This window comes from Gymnogyps californianus, chromosome 8 (genome assembly GCF_018139145.2).
Source record: "Gymnogyps californianus isolate 813 chromosome 8, ASM1813914v2, whole genome shotgun sequence".
Lineage (NCBI taxonomy): Eukaryota > Metazoa > Chordata > Aves > Accipitriformes > Cathartidae > Gymnogyps > Gymnogyps californianus.
In genome coordinates this window covers 26,036,036-26,057,179 of record NC_059478.1, presented here as the reverse complement: position 1 = coordinate 26,057,179, position 21,144 = coordinate 26,036,036, and the positions used below count along the sequence as shown (strand labels likewise).

At 48.8% G+C, this 21,144-nt stretch overlaps 1 protein-coding gene across 5 annotated transcripts in view; it reads left to right on the top strand.

Moving 5' to 3' along the window:
* Positions 1-21,144, top strand: part of PIK3R3 (phosphoinositide-3-kinase regulatory subunit 3) — a 77,250-nt gene that overhangs the window by 37,474 nt on the left and 18,632 nt on the right. For 3 of the 5 annotated variants that reach the window (XM_050900627.1, XM_050900626.1, XM_050900625.1), the window contains exon 1: positions 12,882-13,008. The exons of the other annotated variants lie outside the window; for them this stretch is intronic. In XM_050900627.1, the coding sequence (XP_050756584.1) occupies positions 12,903-13,008 (106 nt within the window). In that variant the 5' untranslated portion in view covers positions 12,882-12,902. Of the gene's footprint in view, positions 1-12,881; positions 13,009-21,144 lie in introns of those variants that run through there. 5 annotated transcript variants of the gene reach the window in all.

Sequence of the window (21,144 nt, the reverse complement as noted above, 5' to 3'; positions counted from 1 at the left end):
AGAGTTAGACAGGGACCCCAGAAATGGTGAGAATCGGCCCCAGCTGGGGGTTTCCAGCCAGCGCAGAGGCAGATGAGCAGGGTCCGGTGTGTGTGCACATGTGTGTGCATGTGTGTGTTACGCATCCCCAGGAGTCCACCCCCCGTTTCACCACTTGTATTCCTCGCCCGCTGCCTCCCTAACAAGCAGCCCACGAAATTTCAATGCCTTCACCCAAACAAACAGCAGCAACCTCTGGGAAACGCTGTTCCCGCAGGCTGGGGGCCGGGGCAGGCAGGCAGGGCTGCAGAGCCCCCCCGCTCCTCTCCTCCAGCCTGCCGGGCAAGGGGCCAGCTTAGTTCCCGTGGCCCTTTCTGCAGGCGGGGCTGGTATGTTCACCACAAGCTATAGATGGCCTGGCTGCCGCTTACAGTAAATCTGAGTAAGTTGTTTTGGGCAGAGCATTTGAAGTCCCGCAGGCAGCAAACCGGCCGTATCCTACTGGCACAATCAGCTGCCGCAGGCGTCTCCCATTTCCAGCGCGCCCCTTGGCTTTCCCAGCACCGACCCGCCGCGCGTCAGCCCCCGTCATTGGCGTGAAGCTGCTTTCCCAGGGCTTCCCCACCTTCCCGGAGGCAGCTGATGTCTCGGGGAGAGGCGCTCCGTCTGCCATCACCCCCCCTTGCTTTGGGTCCGGCTGTGCAGGAAAGCTGACAAGGAAGGATGCTGGGGTACTCGGTGCTTGCCAGCATGGTCCCACAAACTGCTGCCCGGCCACCCTCTTGCTGCTTCTTTCTCCCACCGCTGCCCTCCGGCCATCGGCTGTAATCTCCAGCAGAGGGACTGGGGGATTTTTCTGCTTTCTTGGGTGAATGTGAAATCTTTGCCCCTGCGGTGGTCAGCGGATGAACCTGGAGGGCCACTCAAGCATTTCTTTAAGGGCTTAAGTGGAATTTACGTGGTGAAGATGCCTGCTCTAGCCCTCTTCATGGATAGGCAACTCCAAGCATTGGGAAAAGGCAAGATTTGGCTTAACCAGAAGAGTTTCTCTGAGCCCTCAGGATCACGTTTTGCATTTTTCTCCCCCTTATCCACAAGGATTTTCTCCCTACCCACTTGCTAAGTGAAAACCACTGAGCGTCTCAGGTCACTGTGAGGCTTGGGGCTGCAAGGACTGTCCCACACCTCGCTTCACATTTGCACCCGAAGTCCAGAGGAAGGTGAAGTACACACTGGCGAGAGATTCAGCCCCGTCTGTTGAATGACCAAGAAGCAGAAAGCAAGCAAGGCACTAAGTTGCCCAAGGACAGATCACCTCCCAGATGCTGAGCCCTGCCACCCCTGACCCAGCGGCCCAGGGACATTGCCCTGGAGCAGCTCTGCTAGCCCCACAGCATCTTCTGCATTTGGCCCAACCCTTCCTGGCACGGGAAAGGAGGCACAGCAGACACAGGCAAGGGATTTTCCAGGGTGGGAGCTTGCTCCTAGTCTGGTTTTTCAGAAGCAGGCTGCAAGCTTGTGAATCAAAGGTATTTTTCAAGTTGGTTCCTGCAGTGGAAGTGATCAAATAATTGTTTATACACCCATCTGGCCCAACGTTTCATGCTCACAGAGCAGAAACTTGCTGTCAAGGCTCTGGGATGTGGTTCCCCCATGATGCTATGGCATGTTGTTAAGAGGAAGATGTTGAGGCCGCAGGTGCCTTTCCAAGGCAGAGCCATGCCGCGGTCTGGGCACGCTGCCGGCCAGTCGCTGGGCCAGATTCGTGCCGCCTTTCTCTCTGTGGAGCCGCAGGAGTGTTGTACCTGGCAGCAGACTTTCCCCCGTTCCACTTGCCCAAGAGGGTGCTCCCAGCATCTTCTTTGCTCCTTGTCCTCTCCTTCCCCCTCTCACCAGTGTGCAACTCCGACAGCCCGTCTCTGGCTCTTCCCACCTCCCTGTGCTCCCCGTGCTCGAGCAGGCATCCGGAAGGACCCTGCTGCTCTGAGTGAGAGTGGAGGACATGCATCCCCATGGGAAAGTCAGGCTCTCCCAACAGCAGCCTCCTCCAGCTCCCAGTGACAGTGACGTGAATGTTTCTATTCAGACCAACCATTTTTTCAGGCATTTGTAACCCCCTCTAATGTGTTTTTCTTTTTCTCTCTCCTTTGGGGTTGGAATTATTCTGACTTTGTGCAAAAACCAACTCTGAAGTGCTTGGGGAGTGGAAACCTCCCATTATACTTTTGAAAAACAGTATTAATCTTCCCTCTCCTTTTATGAAGAGCTCTTTCCCCGATGACTCAGGACTGGAGGTAGGCATTTGATGTGGAAATAGCCCTTCCTGAAAGAGCCCTTTTGATGTTTGATTTTCACAAGGCCAGCTCCAAACCAACCGTGGGGGGCACCAGATGCCGGTGGGGCTGGGCCCCAAAGGGTGCCCAGGAAGGACGCGGGGCAAAGGGGAGGTGCTGCCAGACCCTCATCCTGCCTGCCATTTCTCTGAGCAACAGGCAGGTGTTTCCAGGCTTTCAGAGACAATAAAACCAGAGGGATTTCCATTCATGAAAACTGCCCTTGGCCTGATTCAGCTCCAGGACCTAAGGCGGGTGCCCAGCCTGCAGTGAGCCGGAGTGACGGATGCAGCTCTCGGCCATCCGTGCTGCCTTCCCTCCGACAGCACGGTGGCACTGAGCTCTGCAGTCCTGTCAGCATGGCTGTGCTGGTCCTCCCGTCACCTTCTGCACCAGCCATGCCCAACTCCCTGCCACTGCCCGCAGCAGGAGCCCGTGGCTCTGGCTAGGAGACGCTCACGCTTCCTAAGAGCAGGTCTTTGCCCAGGGCAAGAGAGACCTGGCATCTCCCCATCAACCGCAGAGACCAGAGGGGAGTGCAAGAAGCAGGATTTGGCCTCAGCTGCAGGAATGCAACGGCAAAGGGAAGAAGAGGACACGCTGGCTGATCCCATCGCCCACTGAGCTCCCCCGAATGCCTGTGCTGAAACCCACTCGCTGTGGGGAGCCGAGGCCATGGGGCCGCGCCGTGAGGATGAGGATGATGTGCCTGAGCTCGGTGTGTGTAGAGCTGCGGGCAGATTAGCCGGAGCGCCACAGACCCGGACGGCATCCGCAAGCAACAGCATCCCCATCCTTGCTGCAGAGGCACAGGGGACAGTGAAGTGGATACTCGCTTTGGGACCGAGCCTCTGTCTCGGGGTGCCTCTTGTGGTCACCCATTTGCTTCTTGCAGTCTGACATTGCTCCTAGCTCCTTATTTAGTGGTTTTAGTGTCCACCAACTTAGCCTCCTGTAGTGCAGCAGCAAGCTTTTCTCTCCTTCTCCTGCCTCTCCCCCTCCTACTGTTTTCTCATTTAATTCCTCAAAGCACTTGTAAGAGGCCGTTCACCTGGGAGGTATCGCCTAAAACAAAGTCGTATTGTGTACGTTTGGTCAAAGCAAGATAAGAGCTTCCAAGCGGCGGGGCAGTAAAGGTGGCTTCTTCAGGTGCTGGCAGCTCTCACAGAGCCCACAGTGTTTGGGCTGTGTTAACCCACTGGCCGGGATTTGCATAGGTACAATACCCCTCTTCACTTTCTGGCAGGTTCTTGGCCTGGAAACTGTTGTATTAAACCTTAGACCAGTATGTTGGCCCGGCAATCAGTATCACACTATTTACTTTGTCTCTCCCCTTTTTCTTTTCGGAAACAATACACATTTTATGCTTTGTCAGCAGAAGGCAGGGCAAGAGCTCACCCTTCGGGGCATCCCACTCCTCCTGGAAGCTGCAGGCACCCAGTGCTCCGGCAGCTGCCAGCTTTGCCTACGCTCTGCAAAGAGCTCACATCCAGTGTGTGTTCATGGTGCCGAGGAACAAGTTTTTGCACTTTGGTCTTTACCAACCTATGTGTTGTGAGAGAGACCTGGCCGCCTTTTTACCCAAAAGCTTTGTCCTTCGTAAAATCTGAAGGTGTTGCAAGTTTTGCCTGATCCTTGAGGAACAGAGGAACTGCCGGGCATCTGAAAATGCTGGACGGCGCACCGTGCCGGCACAGCTCAGCCCTAAGGCACGTGCTTAGCAAGACCAATGCTCCCGGGAGGCAGGGGACCAGCCGCACACGTGCTGCGCAGTCCCTCCGTGCATGGGCAGTAAAGCTGATGCCTTCCAAATGCTCTGGATTTGTTGCACGTTTAGAGGACATCTGTGCTGCGCAGGCACTGACGGGCTCAGGCTTCCAGCAAACGGCCGAAGGATTTACCTGATGTGCTGGGAAGCTGAACTTCATGCTGCGGTGGCTGATTTGCCAGCATGTGCTCATCGACAGCTATGCCACTGCAGCCAGGACTCAGTGAATCTGTGAAATTTTGGGGTTTGATGATGATAAAGTCCCGTCTGGTGGTGCAAAGCGGCATGGTGGTTTGCAGGGATGAGGGAGGTTTTTTCCTGCCTGTTTCTAGAGGATGCCTAGGACTCCACAAGACAAGCGTGGCAGCAGAGACACGGAGTGAGTTCTCAGTGCCCTGAAGTCCCACCTGTCCTCCAGGAAACTAATATTCTTCTCTTGGGAACCCAATTATTCAACTGAATTCCCCCTTCGGGTTTGGAAATCTTCAGCAGGGAAAGAACCTTAATGCAAAGGACAGACAAAAAAAGGTCTTAAAGAAGCTGATCTGCAAGTTGCCTTTGCTCAAGCCCTCCCTGCCCATCACCTTGGCTGCATGAGGAAGGCCTTGTGTTCATGTGCTGGTTTTTAAATGATTACCCTACACAGCGCTGTTTGTTTTATTTCCCCGCTTAGTGTTCAGAGGCTGTTCTTCTTGCGCTTATTTACTGTAAAGCAAAGAAAGCCAGGGAAAATGATCTCCAAAGCAAATAGAGCCATGTTTCCATTTGGGAAAACTTAGAGGGAATGCGCGTGTAGCTAAGCAACAATGCATAATGGTAAATGGGTCATTTTCCAAGGCATGAATTGCATGTGGATAACTGCAAGGAAAACAACCCCAGCCAACATGCTGCCGACGTTTGAATTCTTGGCCTAAGCGATTAATAAGAAATGAGATGACTTTTCAATACCCCCGAGAGCTCCCTGGGTTATTATGGGTTTTTTTCTCTTGCTTTCGATCTCCACCCAAAACCTTGGGTGAAAGTCTCCATTGCTGCGGCTGGGCAGAGCTCTGAGTATGGATGCATTGCAGCGAGGTTCCTTGGACCCGAAGAGCGATGGGTCAGCTCCACCACATCCCAGGGAAAGGGACGGGGACAAGGGAGTCCCATGGCAGGACTGGGGACTCAGCCATGAGAAACTTCCTTCTGTTTAGGGCCAGAGTGAAGCCAGCATTCACTCGTGCATTAGCACTGAAGCTTGATCTCAACCTCCCCCCAGCAGTACACAGGGATGGCTTTGCTCACTTATCCTCCCCGTGAAACTAGATAATCTCCGCTGCAAGAAAAGGGGGGGGCGGTTTTCTTACCGTGGGGTAACATGTTATGGATATACGAGGGTACTAGTACTAGGATAACACTAGCTATGGGATCGTAAAATCGTTCGGAAAGCCAGGGACGGGAGAGTTTGCTGAAAGATAAATAGGTGAGGTCACGTTTGGTTGGGGGCATAATGTCCATGTCACGTAGCTGCTGCGTCATGGGTGACACTGCCTGGCTCAGCCGCGAGTGAAGGGTTATGGAACCCTTCAGCTTTGCATCCGAGGGCAGGAAAACTATTATGTTGGGTTTCTTTTTTCATAATAATAACAAATCTACAGAGTTCAAGCTTTGCATTTGCAGAAGTGACCACTCATCTGGGCTCTTCCAGAATTCCTCCTACTGGGAATGGTGCCACCTTCAAACTGGTGCTGGCAATTCAAGTGGGATGGCAGCAGAGCAGGGACGAGACCTCGCTTTTCCTAGACGTGCCGTTGATTTCCTCTTCCTGCCACTTGCATCACTGGCTGTGATCAAAATATACACTGCCATGTTTATTAAAAAGAAAGAGTTATTGCAGGAAGGTATTGGGATTATTTCTTTCCGCCATGAATAAAGTTCTACAGTTCCTCTTAAAATCAGACCTGAGGAATTTACAGAGTGGTTATTGTACATTCCTTGGAAAAAAAAAATCTCTGAGCAAGTAGTTCCAGTGCATTAAAGCCATGAACAGAGAAAGTGAAAAATATTTTAAATTCCTCTACAGTGTTACATTTCAAAAAATGTCCTGGTTTAGAACATTAGAATTGGGGGGGTGGCTTTTTTCTCTCTCTCTTTTTTCCCCTCTAATTTCTCTGAACTTGTTACAAGTCTCCTTCCATTTTGCTCACCATTTCCAAGCAACTAAATAGAGAGAGGCCTGGAACGATGACAGAGATGTGAAGTGCACAAAGGGACCGGAGTGTGGTCCGATAATTCTGTAATTGGAGCTGCTCGAGGCGAAATTTTTTTCAAGCCAGTGTAAATGGGGATCACTGAAACCCTTAACAATCAGTCTGTCAGGCTGCTTCTTTAATGGATTGCTCTGTTTAACTCTCTCTGTTTGTCACTGGCAAGATGACAAGAGAAATTAGTGTACTGGAAAATATAAGGTAACTGGCAGCTCCCCAGCCCAGTTCCACAGCCCCACAGACCCCGGGGTGCCGCAGCACCAGAGCCCGACTCACCGGCTGCTCTGCCGCCTCCGTGGAGGAGGAGGAGGGGAGCTTGCAACCTCCTGCCCTTCCTAGGGGTAGGAAGACCTGCAAAAATACCCTGCGGCTCTGGGACTGACATAGCGAAGAGTGTGTGGGGAGAAGGGGTCCCCCCCCATGGCTGTGGGGTCCCTGAAGCACCGTGCACAGCTGGCTGCAGGCTGGGATCGGGGTGGGGAGAGGACTTAAGCGTCCTCCCAAGGCCAAGTCGCAAACCTTTCATCAGCTGCACACTGGCTTTGTCTTCTGCCTTTACACCACGGATACTTCTTGAGTTTTTTAAGCACTATAGGTTAATGTCTGTCTTCTGGGGGCGCTGGGTGTAGGGTGGGAGCACTCGCCGTTAGAGAAGATGCTTCCAGTGTGTGCGTGAGCGTGAGTGTGCGTGAGCACATGTGAGTGCGTGCAAGTGTGCGCTGCTTTGGAGATGCTCTGACACCTCCACTGTTCGCAGTCAGCCTCCAAAATTTGGCAGCAGCGATGCCCCGAGGCTAGAGATGTACCTTTCGCTTTTCCCATGAAATTCCATTCTGGTTTGGCTGAGTTATTAAAAAAAAAGTTTGAAAATCGCCATTTCCCTTCTGCTGCCTGCATTCCTCAGGAAAACTTTGGCAGCCTGTCAAAACAATAACTGAACGTGAACTTTCTAAAGAGCTGGCCCGGTGCTGTCTGCCAAAGCAGCAATTCAGCACAGCTCAGCGCGGCGTGTCCTTTCCCTCACCCCCCCGTGCCCACCCCCTCGCACACCCATCCCCGGGCACCCTTCGGCACAGACGTGTCCACCCTGGACACCAGTGGGCAGCGCACGGGGTTGGCATACGCTGCCCAGCTGCAAAAGCCACACACACCTCCTCTCCTCTCCTCTCACAGGAGAGCGGCTTTCCACTTCCAGCCTTGACCGTTACTCCTGGCGATTTTTGGGGCAGAAACCTCTGGAGCAGTGAGGAAAGGCCAGTCCAAACTTCGCTGAGGAATACGTTAGCTCCAGCTGCAATAACCTACGTTATAGACATTTATTTAAAAGATCTTATTCTTTTTTTTTTTAAATGTTATTTCCTATGTTAAAAGAATGTTGTTTACAACGCAAAGCCAAGTGCTTTTAAGTTAGGAAATGCCTAATGTATGATTCCTCACAAGCTCAACTCTGTGTGCATGCATTGTGCTATGACCTTTACGTACATGAACCCCTATTTCAACCTCTTTCCTTGTCGTGTGGACATGGGAGGGAAGAGGGCACAAGCTGCTCCAACAGCTGTAAATAAGACACTTCCTAACATTGAAGTGTTGCATTTGAATGTTTTTGCAGACCACATATTATTCTTTAATACAGGTTTTTAATGCAATGTATAATTTTCAAACCAATGCACCCGACTTCAGCCCACTTGCCAGAGTTTTTCCTCACCACAGAAATGCGGCCGCATCTGGGGTGGAGCGAGGCAACTGTTTTGCAGCCAATTAGGACATAAAATGACTCTAAAGCAGACAGGAGGAAGCACAGTCCTTGTTAAAATCACCCATTACATTTCACACGAAGGTGCAAGAGGTTGCAGGGGGGGAAACTGCTGCTACTTCACCCCCGCAGGGGTTAATACTCTTAATCTGGTGGCAAATGCTTTGCGGTCTCTGGGGTATTTTCGGGGCTCAGATTGTACAATTCAAGGGGAAGATGGTGCTTGCACCGTCCCCATGCTGCCAGCACCGCGCTGGTTCAGGAAGACAGGATGAACCTCTGCCTTTCCCACCACCTCTTCTGCCAGCAAGCCCCAGGTTTAGCTTGCAGCGCACGGAGCTGCGCTGAGACCCCAGAGGCAGCGTCTGAGCCAAAGAAGACCAACCCTCCTGCCTTCCCTCGTCTCCTCATCGCCAGGAGGTGAGAAACAGGCTGGAATAATCCGTTAACTAAACCAAACTGCCGCGACTGGTTGTTCTCATGCTGTTACTTGCAAGATGCGGCTGCCCCCGTGGGAAGCTGGCCACCAATTACAGCAGATACTCCACAAATCCCAGTGTCTGTGCAGCACAAGGCTAGTAATTTCGTGTAGCATTTACTGCCGGCCAGGGAGTCGTCCTTTCCGACACGAACGCAGCTCTACCTTCTACAAACTCCCCTCCAGCAGGCCCTGAGCTTGTGCCAACGGTGAAGCTAATATTTGGATCTCGGGAGTGGCCAGGAATCTCTAGCCTGCCCCAAAAATCTCTCATGATTTTAGTGTGTTTGGCTGGCAGCACCGTGGATTCAGCCCCCTCCCTCCTCCACCCCTCCAACTATAAAAGCCTGTTGTGGCCTACATTCAGCTGTCGGATATCACATTATCATGGCTCGGCAAAGAGGAAACCAAGCAGTTTGGCACAAATGGCTTTTCTGTGTTCAGCCTGTTCCAACGCGAGTCCGTTCGGCTCCTCCTGAAGCACATGGAAGCGCTCAAAACTTCAATATTTAATCTTGCCTTGAAATGCAAATTGTCAGATCCAAGGAAAGGAAAGCGAGCGAATGCATGGCCATCAACGCGGGTATGTCGGGGAGGCAGCAGACGCTGTGCTCGCTTCTTGCCTTTCAGCCTTAGCGTGGGGCACCAGGACTCTTTCTCAAGCACTGTGCCCCCCGCTCAAGCATTGTCATTATCGCCATTATTTTATTTCAGTGTTTGAATGTAGCTTTTCCCAACTTGGGCTGATCTAGTGTTCAGCCAGACCTCGAGCATCCCTGAGCACCTGGCGTGCTCCCGGTTTTGTTTCTGTTCTCCAAGGGCACTGCCATGATGCTGGATGCTCAGACTTTGTGCCCGTGGAGGAGAGACGCACAGGCAGAGGGGATTTTGCAGTGTGTAAGGCAGCACACGTGCCTCCCTCTCCCCCCTCGGCATGCATATGCACACAACCACTCGCCCCTATTGCAAGGCAGGTGGTGTGGTAGGAAAGGGAGCACCCCATGTGTGTGTGTTGGGAGTCAAGTAACCCTGGATATAAGCACAGTTTTGAGAAATAAAAACACATTAATATTCTGTTCTCTCAAGGCATTATCCTACTGTTTACCATTACACTCAATCCTTTGCCTTAAATTGCATCTTTGATTAAAGCAGCAATGAGAGAAACCAGTGCTAATAACAAAATGTATTCTGCTTTAAATCACTAAAGTGAAAACATCAATAAGCTGTAACCATCAGTGCCGCCATGAAAATGAAGGCAACCACCATGGGAAACAGCAAGGATGAAATCCACTTTGCCAGCATAAAAGCCAAGTAATTAGGTCTTATGTGGGTGGAACTTATAATGAGGTGCAGGAAAGGGGAAAATGAATTTCAATTCGAGCCTCCCTCCCTCCTTCCTCCCCCCCACCAGAGCTGCTAATCCAAGTTTGGGGGCTGCCATAGGGATGGCAGCCCCATTTCTCAGCACCGTGGGGTCTGCAAAGTGGCATCCGCATCTCCATCTGCACCCACCGCCCAACCCTTGCGGGGCTGCTCTGCAGCCCTGCCCCACGCACCGTCGGTGGGCAGCGGATGGTTTGTACCCACGGTACCAACTTAAATTTCACTGGGAGGGGGGTGTACTTCAGGACGCACATTTCACTTTGAGCAAGCTCGAGCTGATATATTGTATCAGCCCAAGAAATTTAATTTAAAAATTAGAAAAAGGAATCATATCTGGTTATTGTGGATTAATCAGAGTTTGTGGATGGGGATATAAAATCAATTTATCTACAGCGAGTTATTTGAATCAAAGCCCTGTGCTCCTCTGCAGCTGTCCATCCCTCAAGGAACTCTATTACTGGAGCAGCACTGCTCTCAATTGCTTGCCGTGGAAGTTGTGGTACATCAGCAAACTTCAGATCCTCTGTGCCCAGCTCTTCCCACATACTCTGACGTTGGGTATAGCCTTTCAGTTATTCAATGTTTCAGTCACCCTTCGGTTCACCTAAGCCAGGAGTGTTTTCAGGAGCTTTCTACCTGGTGCTAGAGCAGGAAAAATTATTCATAACTTACTCTTCCATGCTTTAAAGTGCAAATGAAGCGGCCAACTTCAGTGCTGGGTTTTCTAACGTTCCCTGACATCTCCGCAGCAGACCAAGGTGCTCGTCTGTCCTTGTGCCTGCGACACTGGTTGGAAGTCTCTGGAAAGGGCTTTTCCTTAATTTCTCAGCAGCTGTCATTTTGCCTTTCTTTAAGGATGCTTCGCCACACTAAGACCGAGGCTGGCTGCCGAGCTGGCTGCATTTCTGCCTCCCGCCGGTGCTTGTGGGCTGCGGGCTCAGGGTCTGGCCATTGGGATGTGGCTGGCAGGCAAGCTGAGGTTCAGTTTCGGGTGTGTTTGCAGCTCAGATTTATCCCAAAGCTTGTGAGAGACAGCCATCCAGTTTGGTGCCTTTTCCTCTGCTTTTTTTCCCCTGGTTATGTCACTACAAAGAGCGTTGGGTTTCCCCGGGGGGTCACACTCTAGTTAGCGGACAGTTATGATGCCCTCTGCTCAAGTTATTATGTGGAATACACAGGAGGCAGCTGCCAGGGACCTGCAGAAGGCAGAGGAGAACAGCCCATGTTTCTGGCAGCAGCAGCAGCAGGGCAGGCAGCTGGGAGGTGGGGCGGTGGGGTCGGCCAGCCCAGGCCCCAGCCGGGGATGGGGACAGCCAGCAAAGGGCCTCCTGGGCCTGAGCCGCGGCCCTCTCCCACAGACCCCATCCCCAAAGGGGGGCCGGCCCTGGCCGGAGGGTAGCAGGTAGGCCCGGCGCTGCGGGGCACCGACCCGAAGGGGCGCAGCCCCCCCGTCGGTGTGGGCAGGGGGGTCTTCCCTCACCGGTAGCGCTGAGGCCGGCTGTAGCGGGGGGCGCACGGCCCAGCACCGGGGCTGCCGCGGCCGGGGAGCGGAGCCGGGGGTGCCCGCGCGCCCCCGTCCCCCCTCTCCGCCTCGGCGCTCGCCTTTCTTTGTCCCGCTTAGTAACTGGGGCTCCCAGCCAATCGCCATCGAGCCGGCCGGCTTCGCCGCCAGCTGATTGGGTGGGCTGGCCGGAGCCCTCTGCCAATCCCGGCGCTCGCTGCTCCCTCAGACAAAGACAGCAGCTCTGGCAACTGGGCTCGACTCCCCCCGCCCCCCGCGCGTGCTCCGCGGCAGCAGCCCCTTGGCGACAGGCCAGCCGAGGGACCTACCACCTCCCCGGCTCTCCTCGGAAGCGGGGGGGGGGGGGTCGCTAGGAAAAGGCGGCGAGAGAGGCGGCCGCAGTGGCGAAAGGGAGCCGGGTAAAAGTTAGGACAGTGGGGAAACAGATTTTTGTTTTGTGCTCAGCTTTCTTCCTGGGCCTGTCTCGCCGGCGTGAAGAGGGACGTCCCCCTTCTCCTTTTTTTTGCCCACCCCCTCCTCTGCCTCGTGGAAGCGCCCGCTCGCACGGCCTCCCGCCTCCTCGAAGGGGTTAAAAAAGCCGGCGCGCAGCCCCGCCCCCGGGGGCCCCTCCCGCGCGGCGCCGGGGGGGAGGCGTGGCCTCGTCCTCGGCAAGAGGCGGTTGGCGACGGTTGGGCCCCTCAGAGCCTCTTAAAATGAAACCTAGCGGGGCCGGCAGCGCCGCAGAGAGCCCGGGGCTGCGACCTGCCGGAGCCGCCCGGGGCCGCCGCCTGCGCCGCTCGGGGCTGCCAGCTGGGCACGGCGGGCGACGCCGCCGCGGGCTGCCCGCCCAGCGCTGAGCTGAGCTGAGCTGAGCTGAGGCGAGCCGGCAGGGACCGCGGGCCGAGCGGCCCCCAGCGCTGCCCGCCCCGCTCGGGCTCCGCGCCCGCCGTTATTGTTGCCCGCCGCCCCCTCCCTTCTCCTCCGCCGGCGGAAAGAATTCATCCAGAGACTGAAATCTCCCCTTTTTATCCGCTTCTTCCCACCCTTCCCTTTTGTGTGGGGGTTTTGTTTTGCTTTCAGCCCGGTGTTTTAAAAATACCCCGAAAATGGCGATTTTTAGAGAGAATTCAGGAAAGTGGCTTTTCTGTGGAAAGGTGTCTTTTTAAACAAAAAGAAGCACTCTCTCTGTATATTATATGTGTAACTACCTATCTTAGTTCCTGCAGGGCAGCTGCTGAGGTGGCTTGTGTGGTGGGCTTTTTTTAATTAAGTTTAATTTTGCGAATTTTTTTTAATTTTTTTTTTTTTTTTTGCTAGAAGTGTTATTTTAGAGCGGGGTGGATTCTTCTCGGCTTTTTTTTTTCCCCCTCTTTTTTTTTTTTTTTTTTCCCCACCTCCCTCCATTAAAAGCCGAGAAAGCCAATCTCATATTTATAAACCTGCCGGGACTTGACTGTCGCGATGTACAACACGGTGTGGGATATGGACCGCGATGACACGGACTGGAGGGAAGTGATGATGCCCTATTCCACTGAGCTGATATTTTACATTGAAATGGACCCTCCAGGTAGGGAACCGAAGCCTGCGGTGCCTGCGTGTGCACCCCTCGCAGCGGGTCGGGGCCGCCTTTCATTCCTGCCTTCTCTCCCCTGCCCGTCCTCCCTCCTACTTGCAGACTTTTCCCGTTTGGAAAAGGAGGGGGAATCTGCAGAGGGGGAGGGGAAAAAAATATATATATCTGTAGTTAAACTTTGATGTCTGCGTAAAGTTTTCAGGGACTTGAACCCGCTGTCTCCTGGGCAAAAGTATTTTAATACTGTTTTTTGGGGGGGTGGGAGGATAACTGCAATTTATGGTGCCTTTTGGGAGGTGGAAGGAGGCAGGAGGAGGAGAGCTGCTTGCAGCCCCTCTCCCGAGTCTCCTTTTTTCTAAGCCTTTATTGAAAACCGTATATTTTGGCTGTATTCACTTCTAGAGGAGCGTTTTTATTAGCCTCTTCACCTGTGTGCCTTTATGTGCCTGTAACACTTTGATGGTAGTGATTTACCTACCTTCATTCAGCTCCAGTTTAATCGCTTTTACAGTCTCCGAGATCCTTTTCTTGCCAGCTCTCTTCCAGCATTGACAGATGAGGTGTGTGTTGTCGCCGAGTTTTGGTGCTGGGGGGATAATACTTGGGAACAGGCTGGAATCCATCCCTGGAGGCACTGTTACTTTGATAACGCTTAATAACCTTGTTCAAAAGGGTTTGATGCAACTTCCCCCCCCCCCCCCCCCCCCCCGGGATTGTCAGTGCTGAAAATGGAGAAATGCATTGTCCCTTGCTTGCCTGAAGTTTTCAGATGGGACAGAAAGTTTCTTTTATGTCTGAAGAGTGAGGGAAGGCTTACAAGGAGAAGAGGTTGAGTCTTTCTTTGGTAATGAATTAAAGTAAGCATAAATGGGTACTGGTGAAACCGTATCTATACCTGTAAGCCTAACAGGCTGAGAGCGGTAAGGTAATTGAAGGGCCTTTATGTTCTCAGGTCTCTGATCTGTACAGCCAGAAGGTACAGTAAAATATGCACCAAAAATCTTAGCCTGCAGAGAAACTGATAGCAAATAAGTACCTATAAGTGGTATCTTCTGTGTGGCATGTACTGTTAGACTTTGAAAATGCACTTTTCAATCTGTGCTTGAATCGTGGCTTGTATCTCCAAGTGTGGTTTAGTCTCTTTGTTTCAGCACAGTGAGCTCTTTTTTTCTCTCTGTAGGTATGTGGTACTTTAATTAAAAGAGGAGGAGGTGATCATCCTGAGATTTTTGGATCTCAAGGACCTATAGTCACTTCCTCTGGTAACTGACGCTTTAAAAATTGGACAGATCTCTCAGATGCACAATACTGGCCACTACTCGTTAAATTCTTGCATAGCGGACACTACCTATTTTTAGATGTTACTCCTGAAAGCGTAAAGTTCAGTCAAATCTGTTTGCTTCTGTGAATTTCAAAGGATATTTTTCTTGTAAATGCTTTTGATTTTAACTATTCATGAGGTTAGTATTTGTATTTGCTTGTATTAAGCGAACAAAACCCCAAGTTCCATTGTAGGTGACATAAAACAATTGGTGTGGGGTTTTTTATTAAAAAAAATAAAGCCCTTTGAATGGCTTAGTGCGAGGAGGCTGCTAAAAGGGGCTGGCCTAACTGAACTGGTCAGAAAACAACTTTCCAATATTTCTGCAGGAATTCGGCCATGCAGCCTTACAAAGTTTACATTAAGAAGCAGCGCTTCTGTCATTAATAATGCCAATATTTCCATCATTGAAGCCCTATTGTCAGGGATCAAGGCTCTGCACAGTCCAAACACCAGTTAGTAAGAGGACTTAATGTTACATGCTGATCCCTGAAGTGTTCAGTAACTTTATCTTTCATATTTTTAAACTAGAAAAGCCAGAGCTGGAAATGATGCATGGGATGATGATCCCCATGTGTATGTCCTGATTTCATAAAACTATAACTTTTAAATTGCAGGGGGAGGGAGGGAGAGTGTGGCAGAGGTGGTCTGCTTTTTCCTCATCCGGAGGTGGGGTGGAAAAGCATTTTCTGGTCTGGGATGATAGGTCATCCCTAAGGGGAGTGTGGAGGTATTTGTTTGGAAGACTTAAAACACTTGGCATGCCTTGGGATAAAGTCACTGCATTTGCACCCGGTAACAACCACAACTCCATTTGGCCTGCTTCCAACAAAAATTTGTGAAGGTTTTCAGTATAGCATTCCCCCGCGCGGTGGCTGGAGTTCCTGAGCAGCTGAATGGTGGCAATATGTTTTCTCAGCAGCGCGCAAACTAACAATATGCAGCGAGTGTCCCCACTGCCAAAGGAGGCAGTGCGGTCTTTTGTTCACAGAACTTGCGTGAAGAGATCCCTGGTTGGTCTTTATGCTGCAGGACTGGGCATCGACTGATACTGGGAGCCAAGTGTCGCAAATCACGCATGACTGCTCGTGATTACATTTTAGTGCGTCTAAACTTCAGGCAGAAGACAAAAGGAAGGTGAACATAATGTGCAGTGTCACCCGTAACCTCTAAGTCAAGGGTGGGGATACTGTTTCTTGTTAAGGGCCAGTAGACCTTTAATTTATCTTGGCAGGCTGTCTTAATACCCACCTTAGTGTTGCCCAGTAATAATGCAGAAATAAAATCCTGTGATGTCAGGCAGCCTGCAGCACAGCCGTAGCTTCTGTGAGGTCTCAGTGCACCTGCACCAGCTTATCAGGGTGCTCATGTTTTCTGTCCGGGGTTGTAGGTGTAAATGGATGCTCAGAGCAGGTCCTGAAGCCTCTCTGCTAGAAGGCTTGCTCAAAAGTTCAAAAATAATAATAAAGTTGATGCCTCTGTCACACATGAGTTTTCCCCGGCTCCAGCAGAGGCAGGGTCAGGCAACAAGGGATTGCTAGCTTTCTGCTAGCTTTTAATCCATCCTAAGCATAGGAGTGGGACAGTTTTCCTAAATAGAGCAGTGGAACTAGGGATTCAGTTCTGCCAGCCTTGCAAAGCGTGCCTCAGAGCAGTACAACTAATACAGGAGCAACAGTGGTGACAACCAGCAGGGTGACTCCTGTTACCTAATGCTTTTTCCTTCTGCTTGCATGTATAAATGCATAATAAAATGTATCACTGGTGTAAGGTAGGATCTATATGTGGCAAATAATACTAGGTGCAACTAAATAACTTTCAGTGTCTAAAGACAAAACTGGAATAATCAGTTGCATATAGCTAACATAGTAGCTTCTAAAATTTCTAGTCAGGATTCATTTAGCATATTATGGCCATGGCAGTATCATATGCTGGTTCTGGCATTAGGAAACTGGCTGTCAGGGGTTCACTCGAATGTTTGTTCTTGCTATGGGTCTTGCTGTCTGAAAAGACAAGGAAATAGGTTACTGGATTGAATTTAGTTTTTATTTAACAACATCTGTTCAGGTCTGCAAAAAGTTGTTACTGCCAGAAGTTAAATTTTTGAATGGAGGATGTTGAATTGACTGCAAAAGTTACCAGAGTACCTAAAGCATAACTACCTATGTATTACCTCGCTTCTAATTAGTAGGACTAAATAATGTCTTTCCCTCTGTAGATCTGGGATGTATTATCAGTTGTGTTGATGATAAAATGTGTAATCACTGAATACATTTTGTCACAGTTGGATGAAAATCAGTAAGAGTGTTCTGTTGGGATTTCAGATACAGATGTCAGCAAAGAGATTTGGCTCAACTACAAATTAGAGGTTAGTTTCATTTGTGTGGGTTATGAAGAAAACCACAAGTTTAAAGCAGGCTTACTAATGCAGAATGGGCTCTGTCTAGTTATGAGCAGATAACAGAATGTTTGTCCTGAAGCTGCATGAAAGCTACCTTTTTGAAGCCTGTTAGGCCCAAATATGACTGACCACGTTTATAAATTGACCCAACTGTCTTTTTCAAGAATATTACTCTTCCTTGCCTCGTGCTGAGACCGGCTGTAACGATGCTGTTGCTACAAAATCTTTTAATAATTAAGGGGGTGCAGCAATAATCTATAGGCCGCTTAGTTAAGTCTACTTTGCAAAAGCAGCACTGCCATTGTATGAGTGAAACAAGTATTCAAGGGAAAAAGTGTATTTATTCATTATAGTTTCTATTTTCTTCATATATAATTTGACAACCCTTGTTTTAGGGGAGTGATACTATAACTGTAATTTGGAAAACATAGGGTTCTGATCTCAAGGGCAGTGTTTACTCGGATACCAGTTGTGCTGTATCATTATCAATGTTATAGTGGAAACTGAATGTGGCTTCTCAAATGGGGTTTGTGGTATGCAGTAGCCAGATGTAGGTGAACACTGCATGTCTATGCCTGACTAGTTTTCCAGTGGGAGAACAGATGCAAATTTTAATAGCATTGTCAGTATTGTCCTTCAACTTATCTGAGCTGACTCCAGAAGCTTATCAAAGAAAAGTTCTGCTCTTACACATCTTTAAAAAAAAAAAAAAAAAAAGTAGGTCTACTAGTACATGTCATCAAGACAGCAGCACTGTAGCAGCAACTGTCTTCATTGCCAATTTAAGTCTTGCTGAAAGTCAGGTTTCCAAAACAGCAGATGTTGGGGTTGAGAGTTTCCTTATTACAGAAGGGAAGTTTGCGCAGGCTGTTTTGGGGTAGAGCAAGGAATAAATAAGGCTCAGTCCCTTGTATTCTACATATCCTGGAAAATGGTTTGAATCGGACTGTCATCTCCTATGAGGACAGTAATGTGAAATGCTTGTATTCTGTTCTTGTTACACCTAGATTTCTCTATAGGCCTTTTCATTTAATGACTGCTGTAACCATTTTTTATTTCTGATTGCATTTTCAGGCTTGCTTTTGCATTCCTTGCATTTGGTTTTCATTTTGATGGCTCTAACTGTTAAAGAATATCACTCATCGGCTTTCAATTAAACACGTGAATGCAAAAAATAGCATCATTAATATAAAGTGAAATGATGCTTTGCTTGAGATGGGAGAGCCTGCTTTAAAAGGGTGACATTTTTGTTTTATCAGTAGGCTTTCAGATGATGTAGAAATAGTTGGAAGGAAGTTGTTCAGCTCTGTGTTCTGAAAAGCTGTAGGTTTATGCAAACTAAAACATGGGGGAACGTTCTGAGAAGAAACCAAGCTCTTCACCACGTGCTTGAAGGCAAAACCTGCAGCAAATGTTATTTCTGCAATTGTTGTTCCGAACAAATTTGTATCTCACATGTTGCCTGTACCTGACAGGAGTTTATCACTGTGTTGCTTCCATCTACCTCACCTGCTTAAAAGGAGAAGACTCTTCTTGGAATTTTCTTTGGGGAATGTTGTTTTCCCAAGCAGCAGAGTTGACTTCTGTCTTAGCCATTGCCTGCATGATATCTTATTCCAGAATGAAGCTATTCAGGCTTATCTTTGCTCTACAGCTTGGGAAAACAGAGAGGCAGAGCTGGTCATACACATCTGTGCCCAGTACTAAAAGCTGTTGGGTGCCTTGCATCATCTCATGTTGGTTGTTTAGTGAGTCACTTTTTGGGCAGAGAACTAGAGAACACTGGAAACAGCAGCATAAAGAATACTTTTATCAGCATTCCCTGTATGTTTTAAAGCTTAGGCTTTATTATTGTAAAAAAAGACTGTTAACTGTGTTGAAACAGGTTGCTGTAAAACTTTGGCCCCATTAAAGCAATAGGTGTGTTCTACCTGGATTTTTGGAAACTTGTTTTTGTAAAGTAGGTTGCTGAGTAATGCTTAAAGAACAGACTCTGCTCATGTACTAAATGCCCCTATGGAAATGAGTCAGATTTTCTTTTTTCTGCTTTTTATCTCATTTCTTCTGACAGGTTAAAATTTGCACAATACCTAAGTAAGCAAGAATTTGCTTCTCCACATAATCTAAACTACAGTATATGAGCTGGTGCTGGGTCCCCAAACAATGTGAGTGGATGTTACCTCTTTAGAAGAGATTGTTTTCATTGTCCTTCATCTTTGCTTTGCCCCTCCACTCAATAGACAAAGATTTTTCAATGTTTCAGTGAATATATTCCAGTACCTTGAATTCTTCTAGTTCTTCTGAAGAAAAGTGGCTACATACAGGGAGCTTTATAAGAATTCATACAGTTCAAAAGAAGCAAAGTGCAAGTGGTGCCTGTTGTAGCCCTTTCCAAAAAGGACCCCAGCTGCCCTGCTGGACACCGACCAGCTGCCTGGTGAATCCTGACGCCAAAGCACGATGCACTCTGAGGCTTTCCTGTGGCTGAACAGGATCCGGGTTCTTCTCTGGCTTTGAGTCTGGCAGCACACTCGAGATGGCTACCTTCTATACAGCGCTTTTTGAAAAAGGAGATGAAATACTTCAACTGCTTCAATCTGTGACTGCTTCCAACATTCGCCCAGACTCTCTACCAGTTTTTGTGAACTGGAAAAATGTTATTTTAATGATAGTTCATAGGAATGTTACTTCTTCTATAATCAGATACCCCTGAAGCTGACGCATGGTTATTTCGGAAAGGCTTGAAAAACGCCATGTTTCTCAGCACAAAAAATTGTGGGTTTGGACAAATCAAAAAGACATCAATCCATATCCCCTTCTTGTTTGTTCTTTCACTACAGAATAACTTGAGTCTGGGGTTGGTGTCACATTAGGACTCTTGTACTTCAGGTCAGTGTTTTTCCTGCCAACCATAAACCTCCCATTTCCTTCTGTTAGCTACTACTTACTCTCTGTTACTTTCCTACTCTTCCCCATGAAATAAAAAATACCTACAGGAACCATTTTTTCAGGGTTTTTACCTTCTGTAGCCTTATCCTAAACTTCAGCCTCTGTAGTCCCTAAAATCTGATGCTGCACATGATAATCTTTGCTTTTGGAGGAATTCTTTCCTTCCTTGCATCCCTCCCCTCAAAAGAATCAAACAAAAAACCCTAAAACCAGAGTTGCTGCAATGGAAGCTAGAGAAAAATTGCTGTAATGAGGGAACACAGCCCACTGTTCAAGTGTGTTTTTCTTTGAGTGTGTGCAGTAGGGCTTACACTCCAGCACCTGCCCCAGGAGAATGTTTTAGAGGCGAGATGGATGAGAAGTTCATTGGCAATATTGTGTATGTAAGTTCTCTTGTCTGTTACAACCCGAATTTGTACATTGCAATTAAATTTCCCAGGCTGTCAGTACTCATGCTGCACTGCCCTGTATAGTCATCTTGGGGATGTTATAGGAATCTAGATTGGCCCTCCGAGGAACTGCTTCCAAGTGTCAAATTAGAAGTCTTTGGTGTTTGTGGCGTCTTTACTCTGATTCATCTCCTGTCTCCAAAAGTAGTCTCTTGAAGGATACAAGGAACCTTGAATCAATGAGATGAATGTTTAAGATCCTTTCCATTTTGAAGGGTACAGTACAGTCTCACTGATAAGTTTTGGGACAGTGAAAGAAGTCAAACTGCTGCTGTGAAATGGATTTCATTAAAATATTTTGAAGATATAGTGTACTTGAGTGAGGAGATCGAATCAATTTCTTTTGTTACACCTTGAGATCCTAGCATGAGCAATGGCCGTGCAGTCTGAGCCTGGCTAGACTACTCCATGCCTGCTCTGAATCTTAGCTTCTGCTGAGGGCACTGCGTAGGACTGCATAGGTTGGGACTTCTGCCTCGGTGGAACTTCCTTCAAGATCAAGGCGCTTAGAAAAGATGATGCGTGACACAACGTACAACAGTTTTCCTCTGAATACTTTTCTACCTTCAAATTTCTTCTGGAGTGTTGATTTGAAATGCACCTTTTGATCTTGATTTAGATGGCGCTCTGTTAACAATTTAGGTGGTGTTGAAATATTTCTGCTTTGGTTACTAGAAAATAGTTTGACAGCACAAGGACAGGTACTGTATGAGGAACAATTTTACATACTGCTCTGAAAGATGTGAGGTAGTGGTAAGCTGAAATAAAATGCTGCTTAGAGCAGCAAAAGTCACATGTATTTACAGCTGTATTATTATTTTTGAGTAGGCTCTTGTGCAGCAAACTTCTCAGCAGTGCCGATTATTTCTGTGAATTGGTTCTCCTATGAGGTTTGTACGTGACACCTGGATGGATGGTTAGTCTTTGAAATATCTGGGGAATATCTGGAACAACAGCCCTGGGCTGTTTTTATTTAAAATGGCTTTTTCTTTTGGCTTTGGTAGGTCTCC